Source organism: Cicer arietinum, chromosome 7, assembly GCF_000331145.2.
Source record: "Cicer arietinum cultivar CDC Frontier isolate Library 1 chromosome 7, Cicar.CDCFrontier_v2.0, whole genome shotgun sequence".
NCBI classification, from domain to species: domain Eukaryota; kingdom Viridiplantae; phylum Streptophyta; class Magnoliopsida; order Fabales; family Fabaceae; genus Cicer; species Cicer arietinum.
Window position 1 is genome coordinate 62,113,812 of NC_021166.2, and position 24,966 is coordinate 62,138,777.

General features: G+C 25.6%; 3 protein-coding genes across 3 annotated transcripts in view; 2 read left to right on the top strand and 1 right to left on the bottom strand.

Annotated features, from left to right (window-relative positions):
• The window catches only part of LOC101509032 (actin-related protein 4-like), a 25,270-nt gene extending 21,786 nt beyond the window's left edge, over window positions 1-3,484 (bottom strand). The window contains exons 1-5 of the mRNA XM_073363688.1: window positions 3,188-3,484; window positions 3,008-3,099; window positions 2,345-2,518; window positions 2,157-2,252; window positions 1,059-1,108 (exon numbers count right to left, since the gene is read on the bottom strand). Coding sequence (XP_073219789.1) covers window positions 1,059-1,108; window positions 2,157-2,252; window positions 2,345-2,518; window positions 3,008-3,099; window positions 3,188-3,200 — 425 coding nt within the window. The 5' untranslated portion in view covers window positions 3,201-3,484. The remainder of the gene's footprint in view (window positions 1-1,058; window positions 1,109-2,156; window positions 2,253-2,344; window positions 2,519-3,007; window positions 3,100-3,187) is intronic.
• A 2,529-nt stretch (window positions 3,485-6,013) lies between these two features.
• LOC101505494 (uncharacterized) lies at window positions 6,014-9,062 on the top strand. Its single transcript, XM_004510064.4, has 3 exons — window positions 6,014-7,212; window positions 8,535-8,606; window positions 8,777-9,062. Exons 1-3 carry the CDS (start codon window positions 6,115-6,117, stop codon window positions 8,780-8,782), a joined length of 1,176 nt encoding a protein of 391 aa, XP_004510121.2. The 5' UTR covers window positions 6,014-6,114; the 3' UTR covers window positions 8,783-9,062.
• A 6,813-nt stretch (window positions 9,063-15,875) lies between these two features.
• LOC101508715 (UPF0481 protein At3g47200-like) lies at window positions 15,876-17,474 on the top strand. The gene has a single exon (XM_004510073.4). It carries the CDS (start codon window positions 16,110-16,112, stop codon window positions 17,472-17,474), a length of 1,365 nt encoding a protein of 454 aa, XP_004510130.1. The 5' UTR covers window positions 15,876-16,109.
• Window positions 17,475-24,966: the final 7,492 nt, after the last annotated feature.

A 24,966-nucleotide genomic window follows, 5' to 3' on the forward strand; every position in this document is an offset into this window, starting at 1 on the left:
AAAAAAATTGTAGTAAATAAATAAAATAATTAAAATAACATTTCAAGATAACCTATTTAAACTATTTTTTCATATAAAACTTAATTTTAATTTTTTTTTATAAGAATATTATATCAAATATATAAAATACTATAAAAGTCTTTCTAAAAAAAATCTTAAATAAACATACTCATTAATAATTACTACATTATATAATTATTTCATATGAAATTTGAGTTCAATATTTTGAAGTTACAAAATCAGACTCTTATCGATAATTTTGTTTTTCTTCGTATTCCTTTGTTTTTTGGTAGATAGATCACTCTGTGGTGGAGAGTTTTGTGGCACAAGGAAAAGCATGCATCACAACAAGAGTTTATCAATTATGCATTTAATTTTATCATGTGAATGAATAGCCAGCCATTAACAACAAAAGATAAATCCATTGGTTTTCAAGCCCTACGTCAAGGTTCATGAGGAAACTGATATATGAAGCTCCATGCTCTTCATACCTATCAAAAGTGAATTTAAAACAATTTAGTGTTTAAAATTATCAATTATGAGAAAAACTTGGAAGCTTAATTTGACAATCGTGCGACACGGGGAAGGGGGCGTATGTTTGGGTGAGATAATTACTCGGATCTGGAGAACCACATTTGTTGAAAGGAACCAAGAGAAGCCAATATATTGCCTCCTATCCAGACATTGCTATAAATTCACCATCAAGCACCCGCCACACAAATCAGAACTTTGAGTCTTCTTCTTGACCTTGAAAGAAATGGAAGCATAAGTAGTTGCAGGGGAGTAGGGAACAACTTTTACATGATTTTCTAAACCTAGCATTAACTAGACAACAAAATCTACATGATCTACATGGAAATAAATAGAAGACCCCACTGATAAAAAGCAAGACATCTAAGCCATAGTGAAACAAGACAACCATGTCTTAAATCTTCCTTATATAATATGTTAAAAAGTCAGTAATTGAAATATTAAAATGATAAAAAATATCACTTATCATATTACCAAATTAAAAAAGATAAAAATTACCAGTGAACAAAAAACTAATGATCTCTTACCTATCAACAACTAATGACGTAGCACGCCCTGATGCAAAAGAAGTCAGAACCTGTATGTCAATCAAGAGTATATTTTCAGTAGTTTTCACTCTCTCTGCATAATCCACTTAAACATGTTAGGAAAATAACCACTAACAACACAAGAAGCAGTATTCCACTAGGTAGAGCCAGTAACATGATCACAACATTTAGCTCTATATAAGAAACAAAACTTTCAATCAATCCATTTAGTGCAAGGAGTTTATAATAGTCTCAACTTCAATTTGATCCAGTTTTCTCACTGGAGCATCTGTTGGTCATCTTACATGACCAAACCACCTAAGTGAGGTTCGGTTATCTACTCCATAACATGTGCTACTCGAATATATTCTTGATCTGATCATTCCTTTCATGTCCCTTCCTCCCCCACGACACTCCCATCACTGCTATACTGATTTTTTGCAATTGTTCTCACTTTGTTGTTGTCCAGTAACCACAACCCATATAGACCTATGTCAGTGTTATATCTATCTAGTAATATTTTCTGTTGAGTGTGATAGGAATCTAATGATCACAAATTACACCTGAAATATTTATTTGTTTCGTCCAATCTGCTTGATTTATGTGTTATCCGCCTTAATCTCCACATCATTATGTAAACAAATCAAAAATATGTGCAACTTGTGGTATGAAGTGATCCCCAATTTTTTCCTCCAAAACATTGCTAGTAGGTGCTTGCTAATTTTCCCTATGACATGTTGTCTACCCAATACTCATTTGCTTAAAAGAGATCGGTTGGGTTGGGTTTGGGTTTGGGTTTGGGTTTGGGTTCAAAAGCCAATGTTAAGGAAAAACTTCGATGAATTTTTTCTCATCAATGTTTGGAAAAAAAAAATCATTAGTATCAAATATTAATTAGGCACCATCACTACCTGAATTTCCAATGTCTTTTTGTACTTTAGATACAGGTAATAGGTCAACTACGGTTTATACAACTGCTTTTAAAAGAACCGTCGGGGAAATCTTTTTAAAACATAAAAACTTTATAACAAAGAATGCCAATCACATATGTCATAAAATAAGACAAATATAAAAAGGAAAACAACATCTTTATAACACAGAATGTATCATTGGTATCAACCTGAAGGCATGTTCCCATATGCTGTCAACAATATCCCAGTCAGCAACAATTCCATCTTTTAATGGAGACAACACCTGACATCATGGAATACAAAGATAACTAAACCATCTATTAATTATAAAAATCTGAAAACTATAAATCAAGAAGACCATTATAAAACGGTTACCTCCATAAAATCTCTACGATATCCCAAGGACTGAGATCCTACGTACAATTTTCTCTTTCCCTTAGCTTTATCACCATCAGCATTTCTATTATTGTTCCTTGATTCCCCAGAGCCAGAGTTCTTTTCAGCATCATCTGATTCATCAACATCCATTTGATCAATAGCTCCAACAACCTAAGTTCACAAGAGCCAAAACAACTCCCCGTCATCAGATTACCATATCCATCCTCAAATGAGTACACCATCATAGTTTTTAAAGATTCTGATCTAACAAACTATAAATTACAAATGAGTTTGATGGCCATACATGTAAAACGGTTTTACACTGATATCAATAAAATGCCACTATTTTCCCATTTCACACTATTTAGTTTCATAATAATCATACAAAAGTATAGTAAACTATCATTGGATGTCAGTGTAAAACTATTTTACACTGCCTTTAATTCCATTATAAATGCACCTAATTACACTACCAACCAGTACTAGCTTGTGACAACAGAAAGTTGTCGGTGCCCTCTTCAACAGTAACATAAACAACAACCAAAAAGAACAACAAAACTGAATTATGCTAATACCAGTGATACATGAAAAACAACAAAAATCCAAAAATTTTAAATAAATAAATAAAAAATAAAATAAAAGTACAATGAACACACTTACAGAAGGAAACACAGCTTTGGGAGCATCTTCACCGGCATAACCAGCTTTACAGGTATGTGAACCCAAGTCAATAACTATAGCTGACACTTCATCTGTGAATTCAACAAAAGGGAAGAACATTGAGAAATAGATGAAGAATAAGAGAGTAAGAACAAAACATAACTGTGTTTTGGCACTCACCACCGCCGTACATTGCTGTAAGGACTCTGCAAACTCGACAGAAGAATTAGGGTTTAGAAAATTATTTGTGAATTTTAAGGTTTAATGAAAATTCTCCCTGTAGAGTTTCAGGATGAAGAAGGGGAGAGGAAATGAAACTCCGATGAAGAAGTTCGCCGCTGCGGCAGTTACCGGCGAAGAAGGGAGGACCGCGCGCGATTTGAAGAAAGAAAGTAAACTAGGGTATATGCTTTTTTACGGGATGCTTAATTCGATAAACCCACGCAATTTGCTATTAGCATCCCCTTTTTTTCTAGTACACACCTCAGGAGTTATTTTCTTTATCTAACAAACGTTTAGTTTAATCGACTTACTAAAACAAAATATTTACATAAGAATTTTACTTTAATCGTATGTTAATGTAAAAAAATAATTAATGTCATTTTAATATTATAAGAATAATAAATAATTTGAAATAGAGAAAAATCTTAAATAACACATAATGAAGTATCTGATATACAAATCAATATTCAATATATATTTGTTACTATTATTCATATTTTTCATCAAGCACTTAAAACTTAAGAAAACAAACATATCTTGTTGTTAATGGAGGATGGCTTTCTCCTTTTTCTTTTTTCCTCAAGAGGGTTAATGGATGACTTTCTTATTACTATACTACGTTGATAATTTTAAACTAGAGGGAGAATTTCCATTAAAAAAATAATTTTGGAAGGAGAAATAGCTAGGAGGAAAAAAAAAATCTAAAAAACTAAATTAAAAGGAACTTTGATGAGTTAGAAAGTTTCATGTTATTAATCATATAATATAAAAGTATTGCTGCTTTATTTCAAATATGACTTTAGATTTGAATGATATAAATTTACATTACACCCACATTTGAACTTTCAATTTTTTTAATGACATAATAATATATAAATAATTCAAATATATAGATTTTTAACAACATAAATAAAAATAATATGTTAAAAAATAATGCGTGTTCATAATCAAAATAAATTAATGAAGTTAATTATATATTGAATATATTATATCAACATATTTATAAAAATTATAAAAAGAATTACATCATTTTATTTTTTTAGTTATTCATAGATTTTTTCGGTCGAAAACAATCTAATTTGAAGTGCGTCAAACACTACACTACACTACATTATGTACCTTTTAATTTAGTATGAATTCAAACCTTGATTTCACTAACTTGTGGGATAACCCTCTCGCTAATCTTAACTCCATTTATATTTTACATACTTTTTATTGAAAAAGTATGATATTATTGTGATAATTGAATTGTTGAATTATAAAATTTTAAATATAAAAATGGCACAACTAAAATAAATAAATAATATTATAACTTGTTTTTAATTTTATATAATAAAAAATTTATATAAAAGTTAGCATATAGAATTAAAATAAAATATTTAAAGTTAAGGAAAATGTTTATTCACGGTAATAAACATAATAAGAAAATATGAAAGTATATTCCATAAAGAAAACGAAAATATGAAAGTAAATGAACGTAATTAATGCTGTTAATATAGTGTAGTAATTAATTAATGTATTTGAATTAATTCATATATATTGTTAATATTCATAATTTTTATAATTTCAGTCAATCATAATAATTAAATTATTAAAAATATTATATATTATTTTGTCAGTCAATCATAATAATTAAATTATTAAAGATGTTATATATTATTTTATATTTATCATAATTATTTCTAAAAGCATGTCTATAAATGGTTTTGAATATAATTTTGTAAACTTTTTCTTTATGTGCATGACAATTAAACTTTTTTTAAAAATCTATTAATTATAATTTTAGGATATATAAGCCACATAGTGGCACACATTCTAAAAGTATGACATTAATTATTTGAATATTAATACACCAAAACCGCAGTAATGTAGTTGTTCATTTCTTTAAAAAAATAGAGATATGATTACTCAAACTAAAATACTTAATATAAAAATATTCACACAGTCAATTTAGTCTATAGAATATAGATATATAATTAATTCAAATAAAAATATGAAGAAATTTAATTTATTACTCTTAAAAGAACGTAATAAATGTAATATTGCAGCGTTGAGCACAAACTTTAGTATTAAAAAAACATAATTAAGTACCTTTGTTTTTTACAAATAATTAAATACCCTTGTTTATTATAACTATTCTTAGATTTAACTTTTTAAAATATATCTTGCATGCATCTCATAATACGCGGCCATTAAAAAATTTTGTCTACATAATTTCTATTTACAACGTAGTATTAATTGTTATTTTTAAATTATATTATTTTATTTATTTATAGATGAAATGATATAAATACTATTAAAAATTCATATATAATTGTGAGTTCAAATTTAAAAAATGATGTCTAAATTAACAATATTAGTATTTATCACTTGATCTATGAATTAAAGACAACTATATATTTTCATAAAAGTATTATTCTTGTTTTATTTATAAATTTATTTATTTTTAATTTGAATAAAGTAATTAATTGATTCATTCATCGTAAAATGGAATGAGTACTTCCTTAAATTCACATGAGTATTTAAAAAACAAAAATTAAGGTTCAACTTTTGAAACATAATTAATAATAATCTTAGAATAAAAAGAAAATATCAGCCTAATAAATACATACGAGATACTCTACCACGAATACTCATTAGATTCAGCGTACTAAAGATTAATTTTTTTTAAAAAAAAAAAAATCTAAAATCCATTTCTGTATTTGTTTCAAATATGCTAGTTTCATTACTCCCATAAACACACTTTCTAGTTTTACTCATTTTCTCAAAATCTTTGCATTGCATTGCCAAATTCTCTCTAATTATCTATATATCTATGCTTCATTTGATTATATTTCTCACACTCAATTCTTCATTCATTGTTTGATATTATACCAACCGAAATTATGGTGTTCAAATCGGTGTCCAACACTGATACGCCACCGATTAGTCCTCCTCCTCCTCCGTCATCATCACCGCTGCTGCCGCCGCCACAGATTGTGACGCCATCTACATTTTATCTAGCATCGTCGAATTACAATTTCCCAATGCCAAATACTTTTAGGTGGACAACAAATCACCCTACATTTCTACCTAGTTATACGGGTATGAACGCGGTCCCACACTGGGGTCCATCTTCCAACCATGTAGACAATAATTCCACCAGACCAATTCTCCATTTGGGTCCGTATTCGAGTCTCACTGAAACCCATTTAAACCGTGCTCCTATTTTTCGTTTCACTTCGGATCCCAACCGAGAAGAAAATAGAATTAATTCTATTTTGCGATTAGGTTTGGACCCGAACCGAGATGAAAATGCACTCAATCCTATTATGCAATTAGGTTCGTCTACGAGCGTGGATGAGAAAAAAAAGAGTCCTATGTTGAGTCTCAGTCCATTTCCGACTTGGTTTGAGAAAATTGGCAGTACTTCCGGTTCGAACCGGGTTGAGACGAATGAGAAGAACCAAAATGAGTTTAGCGATTCTATATTTCAGACTCCCGAGCCGGTGAGAGAAATTGAAAATCAGGAATCAATTGTGAAAAAAGAAAAGCAATTAGATCAGAAGGGAAAATTGAAGGTATCCGTTCGATTGCCGGTGAAGGCTAAGAATGGCGGCAATGTGGATGAGGAAGAGGAAGAGGAAGTGGAAGTGGAAGTGGAGACGGAGTGTTCGAGTGAAGATGAAGAACCGATTATAAAATCGGGGAAGACATGGAATTTGAGACCGAGAAAAGCGGCGAAGAAGGCAGAAAATGAAGGAAGTGGAGGAGGAGGAGGAGGAAGAACAAGGAGAAGTTCGGCACCGGCAAGGGCAAGCAAGCCTCGTTCAGCAAAGTCAAAAGCAAGGGGTAAGGTGGAGAAGGCAGAGGCAATAGAGAAGAGAGGGTTGATTGTTCCTCTTTCAAAGGAAGAAATTGAAAATGACTTCATCTTAATGACTGGAGAGAAGCCTTCTAAGAAACCTACTAAGAGACCAAAACCTGTGCAGAAGTTGCTTGATGTAAATATTCTCTCACTCTACCTTTATTTTCATCACTTTTCTGCTTACAATATTATTATTCTAAGTATTTTTAAATATTCACATCTATTTTTAAATGACAAATTTTAGGGCATAGTAAAAAACAGATTGTGTATTGAAATTAAGAATATATGTCAAAATTAACTAAATTAAGAATTTTAGTATATAGATAACATGTTAGTAAATTATTGATGATTTAATTTTAATAGTATGTTAGTTTTTCAGTGTACACTAGATTTATATATATATAACATTGTAAAAAATTTATCTATAAAAAATAAATTTAAAATTCGATTTTTAATTTCATATTTTTATTATTTTTATTTTAGGTTTATGGCATTAAAAATGTTCATATATATATATATATATATATAAATATATATTTTAAGTTAAAAATTCTAAATATTTATGAATTTTTTTATATTATTTCAAAAGTCATTGCAAAAGTTCATTAAAAAATATAAGAATTTAAAGACAACTAAACATATTATTTTTTCTAGCAGGATTAAAAAGTGTTTCCAGTAAAAATTTGTAGGCACTAAAAAAAATACAATTTGTGTACTGAGATTTAAAACGAAATTTTAAATGTTCATAGACACTTCAAATTTATTTAGCTCTATTTATTTTGATGATGATTGGGTTTTTGTGTGGATTTTATGAAGATGTTATTAATGTTAATTTGCAGTTGTTGTTTTACTGTGTGTTTCATGGATTGAATTTGTAGTATTCTGTTGAACATGTATTTCACGAATTTGGATTTTGAGTTGAACATGTTTTTGTTGTTTTTTCTCATGTTAATTAAATGATGATGATCACATTTTCAGACTATGTCCTAAAGGTGTTGTTGAGATGTTCCGAACAATGGTTGAGTAATAACAGCTTGGTGTAGTTTCAATTTGATTAGGAATTAACGAATTGTGTTATTATTTGACCAGTAATTGGCTATTTAATTTGTTAGAATTGGTTGTTGATTTTTTTTTAAAATAAGTTTTTAATTTTTACAAAATTTTATTTTTAGTCTATATAAAAGATTATCAATTTTTTAGTTTTTTAAATTTAGTTTATTTGTTTTCGATCTCTATTTTAAAAACTTTTTGTAAAAAATCGATACTTTTAATTTCTAAATTTTTTTCCTATAAAATTAAAATAGTGACCCAAAAAATGAATATATTTTTTGTAGATACTAAGCTTGAAAGTCAATTTTTGTAGAGACTAAAAAATATTTAACACCAAAGTGTATCAGGATGATTATGTTTGTTTTTTAATTCTAATGGAGGTGTTGTTTTTGACTTGTGTTTTTGTAGGGTATTTTTCCAGGCTTGTATTTGAATAACATAACACCAGAAACTTACGGAGTTCCGGATCCACCTTTAAAGGTTTTTCTTCAATCTTGTTTTCATATATGTATAGTTTTCTGTATGTTTGGAGAATGAAAAATGAAAAATGAAAAATAAAAAATAAAAAATAAAAGAAAGTACCCCGTTCTTATTTTATTTATTTATGATAAAATGGGTGTTGTACTGAAAGTTCGTTATGTTTGTTTCAGATGTAGGGTTTCCAACTATTTGCTTAGGGATCAGAGTGTTCGTTGGAACTGTTTTTCATGTTAACATCTGAAGAATATTGTATTATGTACCGTATAGCAACATGCAATATGAAGGTGAGAAAATAAAATGTATCTTGTTTTTGTGCCTACCATTTGTGGACCGGGTCACGTAATAAATTATTGAACTGTTGTTGTAGTCTAGTTGTTTTTTATTTTAAGTACTCGACAAAGTACATTGTTTATGTTTTCAATTGGTTTATTAAATAATTGCACAAGTTTTGGTTTATCTACATTTATTTATTAAAGTTAATTTTCTCTTTGGATATGTGAAATGTGGCGCATGAAACTAAATATAGAATTTGCTCGAGTACGTCCATTAGATATTTGGGTGTTTTGTTTTAATGTCATCATGTTTATATGTCTTCGTAAAACCGAAGTGCTTTAGGTACGTAGCCTTTTTGGAATGTGCATTTTGAATTCAAATTACATAATAATTATTTTGGAATGTTAATACAGTATATTTTTATGTCTTTATAAAATCTAATATGGCAAATAGGTTTGACCAGAATGGAACATGTGTGAATGAATCTAGTGAGAAAATGCATGTACATTGATGATAATCACACACATGACACATGTGAATGTATATAGTGAGATGACTATTTGTAGATAAGATTGAGTGGAGTAAATATTTACCATAAAATATATGCGTGGCCAATGTTAAAAGTTTATAATGGTCACTTCTAAGTTAGAAAGTCGCATGGCTTTGATTTAGTTTTTGGCCTATGATTAGATTCAAACTCTCCTTTCCACGTAAAAAGTAGTAATTTGATACATTTATAACTCTACCGATACAAACATATTTTTTTACATGACATATCCTTCACCTTTGATTTAAATAGAGATATTTTAGTATTTATATTTAAGGGAGTGTTTTGGTGTATCATTTTTATAAGTTTTTTTTTATTTTTTATTATAGATCAATATTAAAAATATTTGAAAATTTTAATTACTATTGATAATATCTTCAGAAGTGATAGTTAATGACTCTTTTTATTTTTATAAACAAAACTATAACTTACTTTATGTTGATTTAATATGTGATATATATATTTTTATTTTATTTTATTCAAATCGATATCATTTACGTTATTATTTCAATTATGAAAATATTTTTATTTTTTAAAAAATTAAAATAATATCGTTAACTATGAATTTTTCACTTTTGATCCATAGCTGGTCCAAACAAATCGAATAGTTGAAGTAACATAATATATTAAGCACTGAGGAGAAATTGCTTGCTCAAATCAACTAATTTATTGAAATTTGTAGTTTTTTCTTCTTTTCAAATTACTACAGGTACAATTTCTTTTTTTAAATTACGATAGATACAATTTCTTACTTATTGTCATGTCGCTAAACCAAGAATTTGTATAAAAATAATAACGATAATCACGATGCCTACTCCCAAAAAATATTATGCAGTCAATCACATGTTGTGGAACTATCATTCTTTTTTCTTGTAATTTATTTATCGTAATCTACAATATAATTAGACAGTTGAAAATGATTTTTTTTTCTAAAACATTATTTTTATCTGATTTTTTATTTTTTTATTGTATTTAAATTTTTCATTTATATATATATATATATATATATATATATATACAAAATAAAATACAATATATTTATAGAAATAAAAAATTTGTTTAATCGTATAAAGAATAAAATAAAAAATTTGTTTAATCATATAAAGAATTTGTTTAATCGTATAAAGTATAAGACAATAAAGCAAATTTTGAGTACTCTCTGCATAATGTATATTATTTTAGTTAGAGATATAGGTTAATGAAGGACTGTTCAATTACAGCATTTTTTGCCAAAAATAATGCAGGTGCTTTGTATTTCTCAAACATAAGCTCTGCCCTACAAGAATCACAACAAACTGAATTATACATAATATTTTAAACAGAGCTCCATTAAATTTAGAGGATAAGTTACAGTCATAACACCTTTCTCTCTGTTTTGGATGCTCTTTAGGGTCCCAGTACTCTTGGTACGTGCAATTCAAGTGCATTTTCTTGTCAAAATCAAATTTAGTATTAAATAAAATAAGTAACATTTTTTATCATTACAATTATTCAAAAATTCAAATTATATATATATGAATTGATTTAAAAGAAAAAAAACTAAATTATATATTTTTTAGAGAAATACAAAATAAAATACAATATATTTATAGAAATAAAAAATTTGTTTAATCGTATAAAGAATAAAATAAAAAATTTGTTTAATCATATAAAGAATTTGTTTAATCGTATAAAGTATAAGACAATAAAGCAAATTTTGAGTACTCTATACAATAATAAATTTTGTATTTAATAAAAAGATCTCAAATCTTTTTTATTTAATTAAAATGCCACACATTCTAATAATTTAAAAATGAAAATCGATAATATCTTATATAAATTAAATAAAATATTTTGTTTTTGTTTAGTTAATACTTTTTCTGCTAAATAGCGATAGGAGAAATATTAGTTATAAATTGAGAAATTATAAGACAAAAAGTGAACACATTGCTCATATGAGAAATATTAGTTATAAACTGAGAAATCATGAGATAAGTAGTAAACATATTGCTAACATGAGTTATTGAGGTGACAGTATACACACTATTTTCTTCTTCAACCTAAAAGATAAAAATTTGTGCATGAGTTCTTGATGTTGATGTAGAATAGTTGACCATGTCGTATTTTATTTTTTTGAAAAATATAGAGTAAATAGATTTGAAAATGCTATTAATTCTGCTAATTTTTTTTTCTAAAGTTACTAAATAAAATATTAATAATTTATTTATTAAATTTTAAAAAGACCTCGTCTAATAGTTTTACTTTAGGTCTCATAACGTGTTGGGCCGACCTTAATTTAACACACTTAGAGTTTGTCTGAATTGATTTATTTGAATTTTTCTACTAACATAAGTACTTGTAAAATTGCTTGGAGGAACTTTTGAAAATAGTTTATGATTTGTTCATAAGCCATTTTCGACTAATTTTCATAAGCTTTCCGTGATATTTTATGAACAAGTTTTATGAATTTATTTAAATTATACGTAATCAATTATTATATAGTCATATAGTTAATTAATTACTAAACAATGTTTACATAAATATCTAGTTAAATTTGTATTTTGTTATTCATTTTTATCTTTAAATATATCTTTAATTAGTTATTTTAGTCCTCAAAGTATTTCATTAGTCAATTTGATATTTAAAATTATGAAAAAAAAGTGGTTTAGTGATGTATTTAATTTCGATACATTTAAAACTATATAGACCACACTTCACACATTTATAAAACTGAAAAGACTCTTTAATTTTATATAGATATTAGAGATTTGGTTGTGGTCCCCGTGAATATGAATTACCGGCTCCACGACTGCTTATAAAAATAATTTATAGTTTATAAGAAAATAATTTAATTTTATTATTTGAATTGACTTATTTGAGTTTATAATACTAGTATAAACACATGTGAATTTATTTAGAAGAACTTATGAAATTCGGTTATGTCACGTCTATAAGTTGTTTTCAACTAATTTTCATAAACAATTTAAAATAGTTTATAAAAATAATTTATAACTTATATAAAAACAATTTAACTTTATTTTACTTTATGTTATAAAAATAATTTATACATAAGAGCATATGCTATAAGTTGTTTATCTAATTAAATAACTTTTACAATAAGAAAATAAGATGCATGATTGTTACTCTTTGATCAAACTATGAATTGATAAGATTTAAATAAAAAAATCACCTAACTTTTTTAAGTGATCGTGTATCATTTAAATAATTTTCTATTAAAAACTAAATTAAAATCACAATTGATCTTGCACTCACATATACACCGACAATGATGAAGATAAATAAATGACTATATTGAAAAACTTTAAAAATAAGAAAAATATACACCGACAAGACAATGATAAAGACGAATAAATGATTATATTGAAAAACTTTAGAAATAAAAAAATATTGCCGAAGTAATTGCACACATTTTATTTCATTATAGTATTTATATACATACTAACTCATAGCTTGAATCACTTCGTTAGGTACAATAAAATAGAATCAATAAACTAATTACCAACAAACTCTAATTTAATTTGACCCCTTCGACATTTTCCATCACAAACTTTCATATAATAGTTGTATAGATCTCCTCTTTATATATATGTAGCATATCTTATTTCAATAAAAAAACATTTATGTCATTTAAAAAAAATATTTATTTTCACGATTTCCTTTTATAACAAATTACCAAATAATAATCTCGTTTTATTCTCACATTTTATCCTTTCACATGTGTCCTTATCTTTGTTTCATAAATCAAATACTGTATAGGCTTTAAAATAGAGTTTTCCTTGTGGATAGCAGGGGCAAGGGTGGAAGAAATTCAGGATGACCAGATATAGACAAATATCGCACTTTTTCTTTGTTTTTTTACCCTCCTTAAACAGAAGGAAAGAAACAGGATACACTAATTCGGATTTTGAGAGTAAATAAAGTCTAACGACATCAAGCTAAACAAACACTATTATTCAATGGCGAAACTTGACTTCAAAATTAATATAAGCTAAATGATATTGTATACGAAAATATTAAGTTGTAATAAGTATATACAATTGATCATTAAAAACTTAAAAGTAAGTTTCCACGTTTGTTGAGTGACTTACAATAATCACTAGAAGTTATCATTTCTTCAATTTTTGAAACTTTAACCGGTTCAAATATAGAACTATTATTTTTTCATCTCTTTCACTATCAGAAATTTTTGTATCATATAAAATAATTAAATTTGCTACTCAACATTTTTAATTTTTTGATGCAAATAACAGAATTTCAAGAAATCACTACTAAGACATTGGAGAAATCATGAAATCAACATTCAACAATAACACAATTTCAAGAAATCGACAATAACAACAAATCAATAAATCAACTACACATTTGTCCATATTGATTGTTATGAGAAATTTTAGCAAGAAAGAAAAGAACATTATGTGGTAACATCTTGACACTCACAAATTATAACTACTTTCTCTTTCATATATCAATTGCTTATTAGTACAAATCCTTATTTTTATGCATTTTTTTTTCCTTTCTTGTGCAAATCTTTGGTATCAAGAGAATTTGATACTTAGAATTCAAAAGTGATTATACAAATTTTGTAGAGTAGAGTTACGAATTTCTTGTTGTTACAAGCTTGTAACTCTTTTTTGATATAATGAATTGAGTTTCTTTATTTCATTACAATTTTCTTGTTCATTTAATTAAATGATTCATAAAAGGTAAAATAGATATGCAACATAACACATTAATGCAACAATGATATTCATTGAGCATTAAAGCAAAAATATGCAGCATAACAAAATTATGTAGAATACACAACATAAAACAAAATAGATATGAAACATATATGTGTTACATGGTCTGTATGTGTGTTCATAAGTTGAAACGTTGGCTTTTGCCTTAATCTAGTGTGTTCATATGCTTGGACTTCAGTTATTTTTCTATGTGATGCTATACAAATTCATGGATGAATTTTTTTTCATTTTTGCCTACAAATGATTTCCTTGCTTTGCAATCCGTTCTAGGATGCGGATGCTAACAGAAGCTTATCTCTTGTTCGCATAATGTTTTCTAACTTCAAACCAACATTTGCACTATATGTAAGTCAAAATTGATAAGTCATATCTATATAGTCAAATTTGATACCAACCCTTTCCAATCAACATTTGAAGATGATATGTTTGATCAAACTACCTAAATGAAGTGACTTAAAAATTGAATAAAAGAATTAAATGTATGCAAAACTATGGAATAATGAATGAACCACTTGTTGCTCTATTTTTTAGTAAAAAAAATGTGTTAGTTCTGTTTTACTATTATTACAACTTCGAAGTAAAAAAATAACTACACATATATTGCTCAATTTAAAATTGTTCTACCAAAATCACTTAGCATAACTAATAACATTTTATTCCATTATTTTATAAGATAATGCAATCAAAATAAAACATAACAACTTCCAACTATTTCTTAGTGAGTAGAAAAATTTAAATGAAGTCATTTTATTACAAAAAGATGACAAAATAGTAGAATAACTATTAACGACGGAATGCGACGGTGCACAGTAGATAAAGATGTGAGGGACGACGACGCACGGTGGGTTGCATGAAGAACCAACATTACAAAAGATTTGTAGAAGTGAAAACTCGTGTATATTTTAAAATTTTGTTTCAAAATAAATAAATTTTAAATATTGGACATGTAACTTGTTTGGAGTGTTATATTAATGGGACAAACAATCTTGATCCAGTTGAGAGAGCGATATATTTTATAATTTTTATCTGACGTGATGAAATTGAGAAAATCAGTACTTTTTCGATACTAACATTATTAAAAAATTGTCTATGAATGATGTGTATATGTGAGATTCATTTTAAGTATTCAAAATAAATTGTTCTATTGTATATGGTTTAAAATAGAGAAAATTAAATAGTAAATATAAAAAAAGGGCCAGATTATAATATAAAAAAAAAAGGACCCACCTCACTAGACTATTTTTTATAACAAAATAGGTGCAGCCTGTAATTTTAACAACTAAACAAAATTGAATGAAATAAATCTGAGTGAATTTTCAATTATGAGAGACGTGTTGTTTAAATTAAAAAAGATTTCAATGTCCAATAAATTCTCGCGTGAATACTATATTTCGTTTATAAATAAAATTAATTCTCAAAATTGTAATTCCAATCCAAATATATATCTTCTTAAAAGCACATGCATTATTAGCACAAAAAGACAGAGAGTACATAAAAAAGTTCAAGATATATATCAAGGTAACATATAATAGTACATTTATTTATTTTTATTCTAAAAGAAAGAGGTAGGTTTAGTTCCTTTCTAACCATTGCAACCACATTAGTGAATTTTACCCATTCCAAGTAATTTATTTATTACTTCCAACAATTCTTGTTACCCTCAAACCTAAATTGTTGCTGCTTACAAATTTTTTTAGTTGTTATTTTTATTATGATATCTTCTCTGTTTTTCAGTTTCTTTCAAAGGTTGTAGATTGCATATAACTCTACATTATGAGTTTCCATGTTATTTATTTTTATATGATTGAGATATATAATATATCATCCTTCAAAGTATAGACTAATTTTTTTAATTTTTTTTCCTTCCTTTGAAAAATCATGCTATAAGGTACTATATTGTTAGTGATTTAATTTTATGTTAATGGTATAGGAAATTGTGTTTCAATGGCTTCTGAAAGAAAACCAATGATTCAGCACATAGTTAGCATTCCAGAAGTGATTGAACCTATGGTACCTGATCAATGTTGCATTTATAAGGTTCCTCAACATCTTTTGAAGTTGGAAGAAAACGCTTATACACCAAAGTTTATTTCAATAGGTCCATTTCACTGTCAAAATTCAGAACTAAATCAAGAGAAGCAGAAACAAAGGTACTTTAATGCATTTTGGAAACGTTTATCACTCAAACAAGCTTTGTCTTTTGCACAATTTAAGGTTTTTCTTGAAGAAAACCAAGAAAATATTGTGAACTGTTATTCCAAGCCAGAAGCTTGCAAGTTTGACAAGTTTTTGGAAATGATTTTGTTAGATTCAGTTTTCATCATGGAGCTATTTTTGAGAAAATCTAATCAATCTGAACAGAAAAATGATTACATGTTTACTACATCATGGATCTACATAATCACACAAAGGGATTTATTGCTGCTTGAAAATCAAATTCCTATGTTTGTATTAGAGGAATTACACAAAAGGGTGTTATTAGATTATGGCAGCGACAATGAAAATGAAAGATGTGTTAGTTTTATTGAGCTTGCTTTTAATTACTTTGAAGATTATTATCCTCAAAAGTTAAGCAAAAAATGGAATATGACACAAAATTGTAAATCTTGCAAACACTTCACTGATTTGATTAGATATACTTACCTTCCAAGAAAAATTCAAGTAAATGGTGTGAATCCATCAAAAAATTTCACAACATTTTCATCAGAATATATACCAAGGACAGCAACAAAGTTGTATGAAGCAGGTATTACTTTTGAGAAAGTTCAAGGTAGAAGCTATTTGGACATTAAGTTTAAAAGGACACCAATTTTTAGCTGGTTTTTGTGCTTAGGTTGTTTACCATTATTTAAATGTTTCCAAACTCGTTTGGAAATTCCTTATTTGAAAGTAAACCAAGTAACAGGAAGTGTTCTTAGGAACCTTATTGCATTAGAACAGTGTCACTATTCAGAACAACCTTTTATATGCAACTATGTTTCATTAATTGATTCTTTGATTCATACTGATCAAGATGTTGAGTTTTTGGTTGACACTGAAACAATTGGACATGAACTTGGGAGTCATGCTGAATTAGCAACTTTGGTTAATGATTTATGCAAATATGTTGTGTTCACATCAAATTATTATGGAAAAATCATTATGGAACTCAATGAACATTATAATAATTCTTGGAAACATTATATGGGTAGGTTAAAGGCAGTGTATTTCCGTGATCCTTGGAGATTCAGTTCAACTGTTGTTGGAGCTGCTTTTTTCATGTTTGCTGTTGTCAATTTTCTTAAAGTTCTTGGTGTCACAATCAAATAGATTCTTCTAGTTGATTTTGTTTGAATTTACAACATCTCTTTGTTATTTATTAATTTTAGTATTAGTTTTTTGAAATATATTTCATGTCATCTAAACAAGTTAACATATATAATTATGCCATGAATACATACATTTCTTTGTAAATTCAATTAAGTGCTGAATACCAACAAAAATAGGCACTTGGCAAAGTTCATATGAAATAATTGTAATTACTGTTTTTAAAGCTTTGACTTTCAAAAATACATCAGAAGTTCAATATTAACCCGTTAAAAGGTGCATGAACAAATTAAGAGAAGAAACCAACACTACAAAAAAATAAGCTAAATTGCATAGATTATTCAGTAGAGGTTTTCAAAAACTCTCACAAATTGAAAATTTTCATTTACTCTCTCTTGTAATTATGGTGCTCTATTAGTAACACAATACTTAAAATTCAAATATTTATATGATGTATCAAATAAGTCTTAATTCAAATAGAGATATTATTAAGTTGAATGTTTTTGCTTTGAGTTTCAATAAAGGAGATTATAAAAGTTAAGAATTGAGAAACACCTATTTAGAAGTTGAGAAAATAAAATAGTTTGTAAAAGTTAAGAATTAAGAAAGATCCATAAAAAATGCAAAAGACATATTTGTAAATACATTTTTATATATTTTTGTTCATTTTTACTATCTATAAAACCCTAAAAAAAATTTCCCTTACATTCGAAGGTATCCAAATCTTCGAAATAAAAAAATAAGTATTTTTCGAAGTTTTGAAATGTTCAAAATGAAAATTTCCCAGAAATTGTTGAAACATTCGAAATGAAATTTTTCCATAAATTGTTGAAACATTCAATCATTTTGAAATGTTCGAAATGAAAATTTTTCAGATTGTTGAAACATTCGAACAATTTGAAATTTTCGAAATGAAAATTTTTGAGAAATTATTGAAATAAATTTTTTTCAGATTTTTCAAACTTTCGAAACTTTACCATTGTTCGAAAATTTTGAAATTCTAGTTTTTCAGATTTTGAAAACTTTCGAAGATTTTAAAATTTTCGAATAAGAACATTTTAGAACTTTCGAAAGAATTTTCAAATTTTTTGAACAATTCGAAATTTTCAAAATATAAAATTCCAGAGACAAAATCAAAATCAAAGAAAAAAATCAGAAGATGCCACTAGAAGAAGCAGAAATCAGAAGATACCATCAAATGCAATTTGACTGAGGAATGATTTTGTTGTTGTTGAGGAATGATGTTATTGAACACAAACTCCATGAAGTCAGGTGATCTTGTAGACACTATAGACACATGGACTAACTTATTGGTTTACTTGTTGTTAGTTTGTCCATACAAAGCAGTGATCCCAAACATTAGTAATATACTTTATTTACGGTTGTTGATTTTATTTGTTGAATAGCCTTTCATGCATGTGAAAACTTGATTAATAGAACATGTTCACGCATTACATTCATATAGAAGAAAAGACTATACATCATTATTCAAAATAGAATCATTTCATCAAACTATATAGTTGACTCTTTTATATTAAACTTTCAAAAGGTAGGCCATCTTTATTTGACCGAAACTATTTTGGTAAAACTATATCACCAAATAAATAAAAGTTTGTATATCACTTTTAAAATAGTTGTTAAAAATCATCATTTCATCTTAAATTTTATTATAAATAAATATTTTTTTAAATATGAGAAAAAATAATATACTGCATAAACTTATCAATATAAATTGATTTTACATTGACATCTGATCAAAACAAAATATATATATTAATTTTAGGCATTTATTATTAGGTATTTATTTCAAGTAGTTGGATTGATTATAACACGTTTTAGATATTTTTGAATTATGATTATTTTTAAAAGTGATTATTTAAAAAATTGATTTCTTAAATACAATGATCTTTAAAAAAATGATTAATTGTTTTTTATTCAAATCTATTGATACTTACTAATATATAATTGAATTGGTTGAAAAAAATAAGAAGAAAAAATGTAAATAAACCTGGGCTGCAGCACAACACGTCATCACAAGGCCAAGAAGATGACGAGGAACTCTAGTTATTTTATTAAGAAACCATAAAAGAGTTGCCCAATAATATATCTTAGAAGAATGTTTAATGGCATGAACCACCTACATGATTCATTCAAGCAAGTAAGAATCTCTTCTAAATTCTAAAACCAATTAAATGGATAAATGAATGGAAACAATTAAATTTGAATTCTACAACAAAAGTTCTACATCACTCTACAATATCTTATTTCTTTTCTATAATTTGTCTCTTAATTTTTTCTTCTTCGTCTTTTTCTTTAAATAAGTGGTTTTCATATAGTTTTAGTTTTTTCTCGAAGTTTTTGTGAAACCGGTGGCAATGTGGGACATTGTTTATTTATCATTTTGGTGAGATATTTTTTATTTTTCCTTTGTATAATGTTTGTGGTTCATGTAAATTAGTATATCAGTTTGATTCATTATATATTCAGTTAATGACTTAGTTGTCAATACTACAGATCTGGGGACATAGTATTCCGATTTCTTTCACTATGTCAAAATATTTGTAGTCATTTTATCATTATATGCTATTAGAATTGAGAAACATCAACTTCTTTTAAAAAAAAATGCAAATGACATATTTGTAAAAATAAAAATACAACATAATAATAGAAAAAAATCAATATTATTGTTCTCGATTATAACTATTGTAAGAATATGAATGATAAAAATGATGATTTCATAAAGTGATTTCTTTTTACAAAAAAATTGTGTTTTTCTTTTAAGGAAAAAGATGTATAGTTTTTATAAATTTGAGAAACTAAAATAATTTTTAGAAGTTAAATATCGAGAAACAACCATTTCTTTTTTAAAAAATACAAATATCATATTTGTAAAAAGAATATTTGAGATAGTAATTTGTATACATTTATGGCGTAAACAATCGTGCGGGATAATTATATAATCAATTACTCATATTAACCGACACTTAAAAAGTCAGTGCATAGTCTTTTTTGTCTATTTATAAATGTTGCATAAAAAATATATGACAAACATTTTTTAGATAAATGAATATAAAAAATCACATTATCACTAATACATAAAAAAATATAAAATAAATATTTATAATTAATACATAAAAAGAAAATAAAACAAATATTTATCATTTATAAATATTATATTACAAACACACCGAGTAAATATTTATAAATAATGCATAAAAAGTACGAGATAAACATTTTTAATTGAAATATATAAAATTATATAATAAACTTTTTCATGATAAATATTTAACACAAACAAATATTAAAAATAATATGATAAATATTTTTTATTGATATATACAATACCATGAGACAAATATATCTAGTGATAATTATATAAAAATATAAAATAAATATTTTTTATTAATATATAAATATACATAACAAATATTTATTATCGAATAAGATTAATATCTATGGTGACGCATCTTTATAGTCTCAGCACCGATTGGTTGACGTCTCTGGGTATTAAAAAAGCAATTAATTATTTACTATACATTTGGCATAGTTAAATTTATAGTTAACTTTATTAGTGTACTAACATTTCTTTTCAAACAATTCATTATTTACAATACAGCCAAATTTACCTGTGTACCAAACATTCTTTTCTTATTTTAAAAAAATAGTAAATATTACTCTACTAATCTATGCAATTCGAAACTTATTAGTTCGAATTCAAGATACGACCATTAACGTAATAATATTTAAATTTATAAGTTGAATTAAAATTTAAGTTAACATATTAAATATTTTTAATATTATTTAATATTTTTTAACTGTATATACTATAGATTATTAAAGGTTAGATAAATTTGTAATCACTATAAACTTTTGTTTTTTTTTTTGTTTTTTTAACAAAGTTTTTCTATAATATGCAATTATTTTAATCTCAATTAAAATATCAACATAAAATTGTAAATGATTTTTTTTGTGTGGTTTTTTTATTATAATATCCTATTTTTTTAAAAATTAATTAATATAATTTATATTGAAATTTATATATTAAAATGTCTTTCTTTTTTGTCCTTCCAAGAGGTCGCATCTCCGTGATGCGATCACCTCAATGATTGTTTTTTCTTATAATAGAAGGTTGCATCGTGGGGATGCGACCTTCTATTAAAAAAATTAAAGTTTATAAATGATCGCATATCAGAGATACTTGTAATGCGATCTATTACTGCATTGTAATAAATGATCTTTCATGTGATCGCATCCTAGAGATACGATATTTTAAAGGTAAAAACAAGTAGGATATTTTGATATATATTTTTCAATGTGAGTATAATAGTGTGTTTTTATAAAAAAAGAGATATATTATATATATATATATATATATATATATATATATATATATAACTTTTTTTTGTATATATTCACAACATTATAAAAAAAATCCACAAAAAATAAGCTCCATACTCAATTTATAGGGCCATATTTTAAAAACTTTTATTTTGAATATATTAAAAAATGTATATTTAATTTATCTCAAGTTAAGAAATTATAAATTTGTGTGAATGAACTTTTAATGATGTTCTAAATATATTTATAAAATATCATTCAAAAATTTAAAAGTTAAAAGATCTTTCGATCTACTAAGACTATAACAACTTGTAAAATAATTTTGTTTTTTTACAAAGACTAAAAGCGAAATTTCAAAAAATGTATATGGGCTATTTTTACTAATTCCCAAAATTAATCTCTTTATTTTAAAACCCGACAATTATGATCAATCGTTCATATTTTTGAATAAAAAAAAAAAGATGATTAGACATATTATAAAAACATGACATACAATCTCATAGTATGGAACCATATACATTAGTTATTCATGTGGTATTAATTAAATTATAAAATTTAATAATTTTTGAAGTTAAAACTGAGTTTTAAGATATATTTATTGCAATTTTATAGGTGTTAATCAATTTACATCATCATATGTCATGTCATTTAAAATATATCAAATTATTATTTATTTAAGTGTTTAAGTTAATCTCACGTTTTACATCCACAAATGTGATATTTTTGATATTCTTATTTAAGTGTTTAAGTTAGTGTTACATATACTTATCATTTATTTATAATTTTTTAATAGTTCTTTTGGAACATTATAATTTTTTAATATTAACACCTAATATTCATTCGATTTCTCCATCCAACACCTCAAAAACAAATTCACTAAATAGGTCTTACCAATAAATTTTTATTATTATATTTAAAAAATACTTATTTATTTTAATATAATTTATTAAATACAATCCGATTAAAGTAAGGAGATAGAGAAAACTTGTATAGCTTCCAATTGGAGAAGTTAATATGTAATGGTACTTAAAAAAACAATAGATAAACCACTTAATAGATATACTTTTAGTAAGCTTTAGATATGCTTTTCGACCAAAAACATTTGAGTGAGCACTGTTAAAAAAAATTATAGGAACTAAATATGAAATCTTTATTTTTTAATACTGTGTCAACATATTTACGAGAAGTCAGTTATGTGCTACAAGTTTAACTTTATAATTTCAAATACCAGAATCAAATTCATAAAAATAGTTATAAAACGATTATTAATAACATAATTATTAATTATAATTTTCCATTTCTATTTTTTAAATATCCACGTTTTAATCCTTTGCTTATATAAAAAAAAAAAGTATCCTGACTTTTTTTAGGAGAAATATCTATAGACATTTAGACACGGAACTAAAACTTTACTTAAAAAGTACAAGGGCAGATAATAATAGAAAGGAAAAGCTAATTAAATTGAATTATTGCCGATTGATGGAACGTAACAACAAAAAGAACAAAAAAAAAAAAAAAGAGAGAGAGAAATGGTGAGTGTTTATGAAAATCTATCCAAATGATCTGCAAATAATGGCCCTCTGGGGATGCGTGGTTTCTAGTTTGTGCTTGTAAAATGGATTTAATTATTATACATGTAAAAAGTTTTACATTACATATCATTATTATTATTTATAAAGATAATTTTAATAAAAATTATATATCACTAACAATTAAATAATTAGTATGTATAAAGTAAATTTTTATAAAACTACTGTAGCTTGGATTTTGTATATATATATCCCATTTTAAAAGAAAATTTCTTAACGGCTATACTTTAAAAATTATTTCTTTAAATGTCTCACTTTCTTTAAAACAATATTTTTTTACTAGTAATACTAATCATTTTATTAAAAGTATATACCTATTAAATTTTTCCTAAAAAAGCATATACTTATTAAATTTCTCGCCAAGTGATAATATGATGGTGAGTTAAGTGGTCACAACCAAATTCGATTCATAATAATTTTTTAAGATCTGGAAAAATATTATTTTAATAAAATATATATATTTAAGGAGTTCATTTGATTGGAAAATGTGGTCATATGAATACGATGCGAATAATTTAAGTCTATTCTAAATATTTCTTGGGTAGGGTTAATATGATCAATAAATTTTTGCTTATTCAAAGGAAAAATTATGTTATATAATTTATTTTTACTAATCTGACATTTCTTGAACTTCTATTTTATAATTTTAATATTTTATGATTTATCCTTTTTTAATATAAAATAAATTTTCATTTTTATTTATGGTGCTATAGCATTTAAATTAAAATATGGTAAATGTTAGTAAGTGTTCCAAAGGTATTTATTAGTGATTTAAATATATAAATTTATTATTGAAATTATATGGAAACTTATATTTTATGATTTATCCTTTTTGTTATTGTAAAAGAAAATTTCATTTTTATTTATGGTGCTATAGTAGTAATACTTAAATTAAAATATAGTAAATATTAACAAGTGCCTTAAAGGTACTTATTTCTGATTCAAATATATAAATTTATTATATAAATTTATTATTGAAATTATATAGAAACTTACGTATTTAATTTTTTTAAAGTTTAAACTTTGTTTTTTCTCACACAAAATTCCATCTTTGATTTTTTAAAATACTTGTTAATATAAACTTAAAATATCTATATGGTGTCTAAAATTTATGACAGTGTGATAATAAAAAAATATCTAAGGTGACGCATCGTTATAGTCTTAGCATGACATAAGACATTAATTATTGAGATTACATGTATTATAGTAACATTTTTTTAGATTAATTTTTTAAAATATCTTCAATTAAATCTACTTGAAGTGATTTGATTGGATATTTCTATAAAAAAGGTTTATGATATTGTTGTATATAAATTTTTAGAATTTTATTTTATTAGTCATTATAAAATATATTTTAGAATTTTTTATTTTTCATGACATTTAGCCATTTAAAAATGATGATATGGACATTAATGATGATGTGACATTTGAATTATAATTTTTTTATAAAATATTGAAATAGAATTATTGATAATTTTTAAATTAAATAATTATAATTTTTACGTATAAATAAAAAGAAAAAAATTATGTCTTTCCCTTTTTATTTATTCTTCAATCTTCAAACCCAA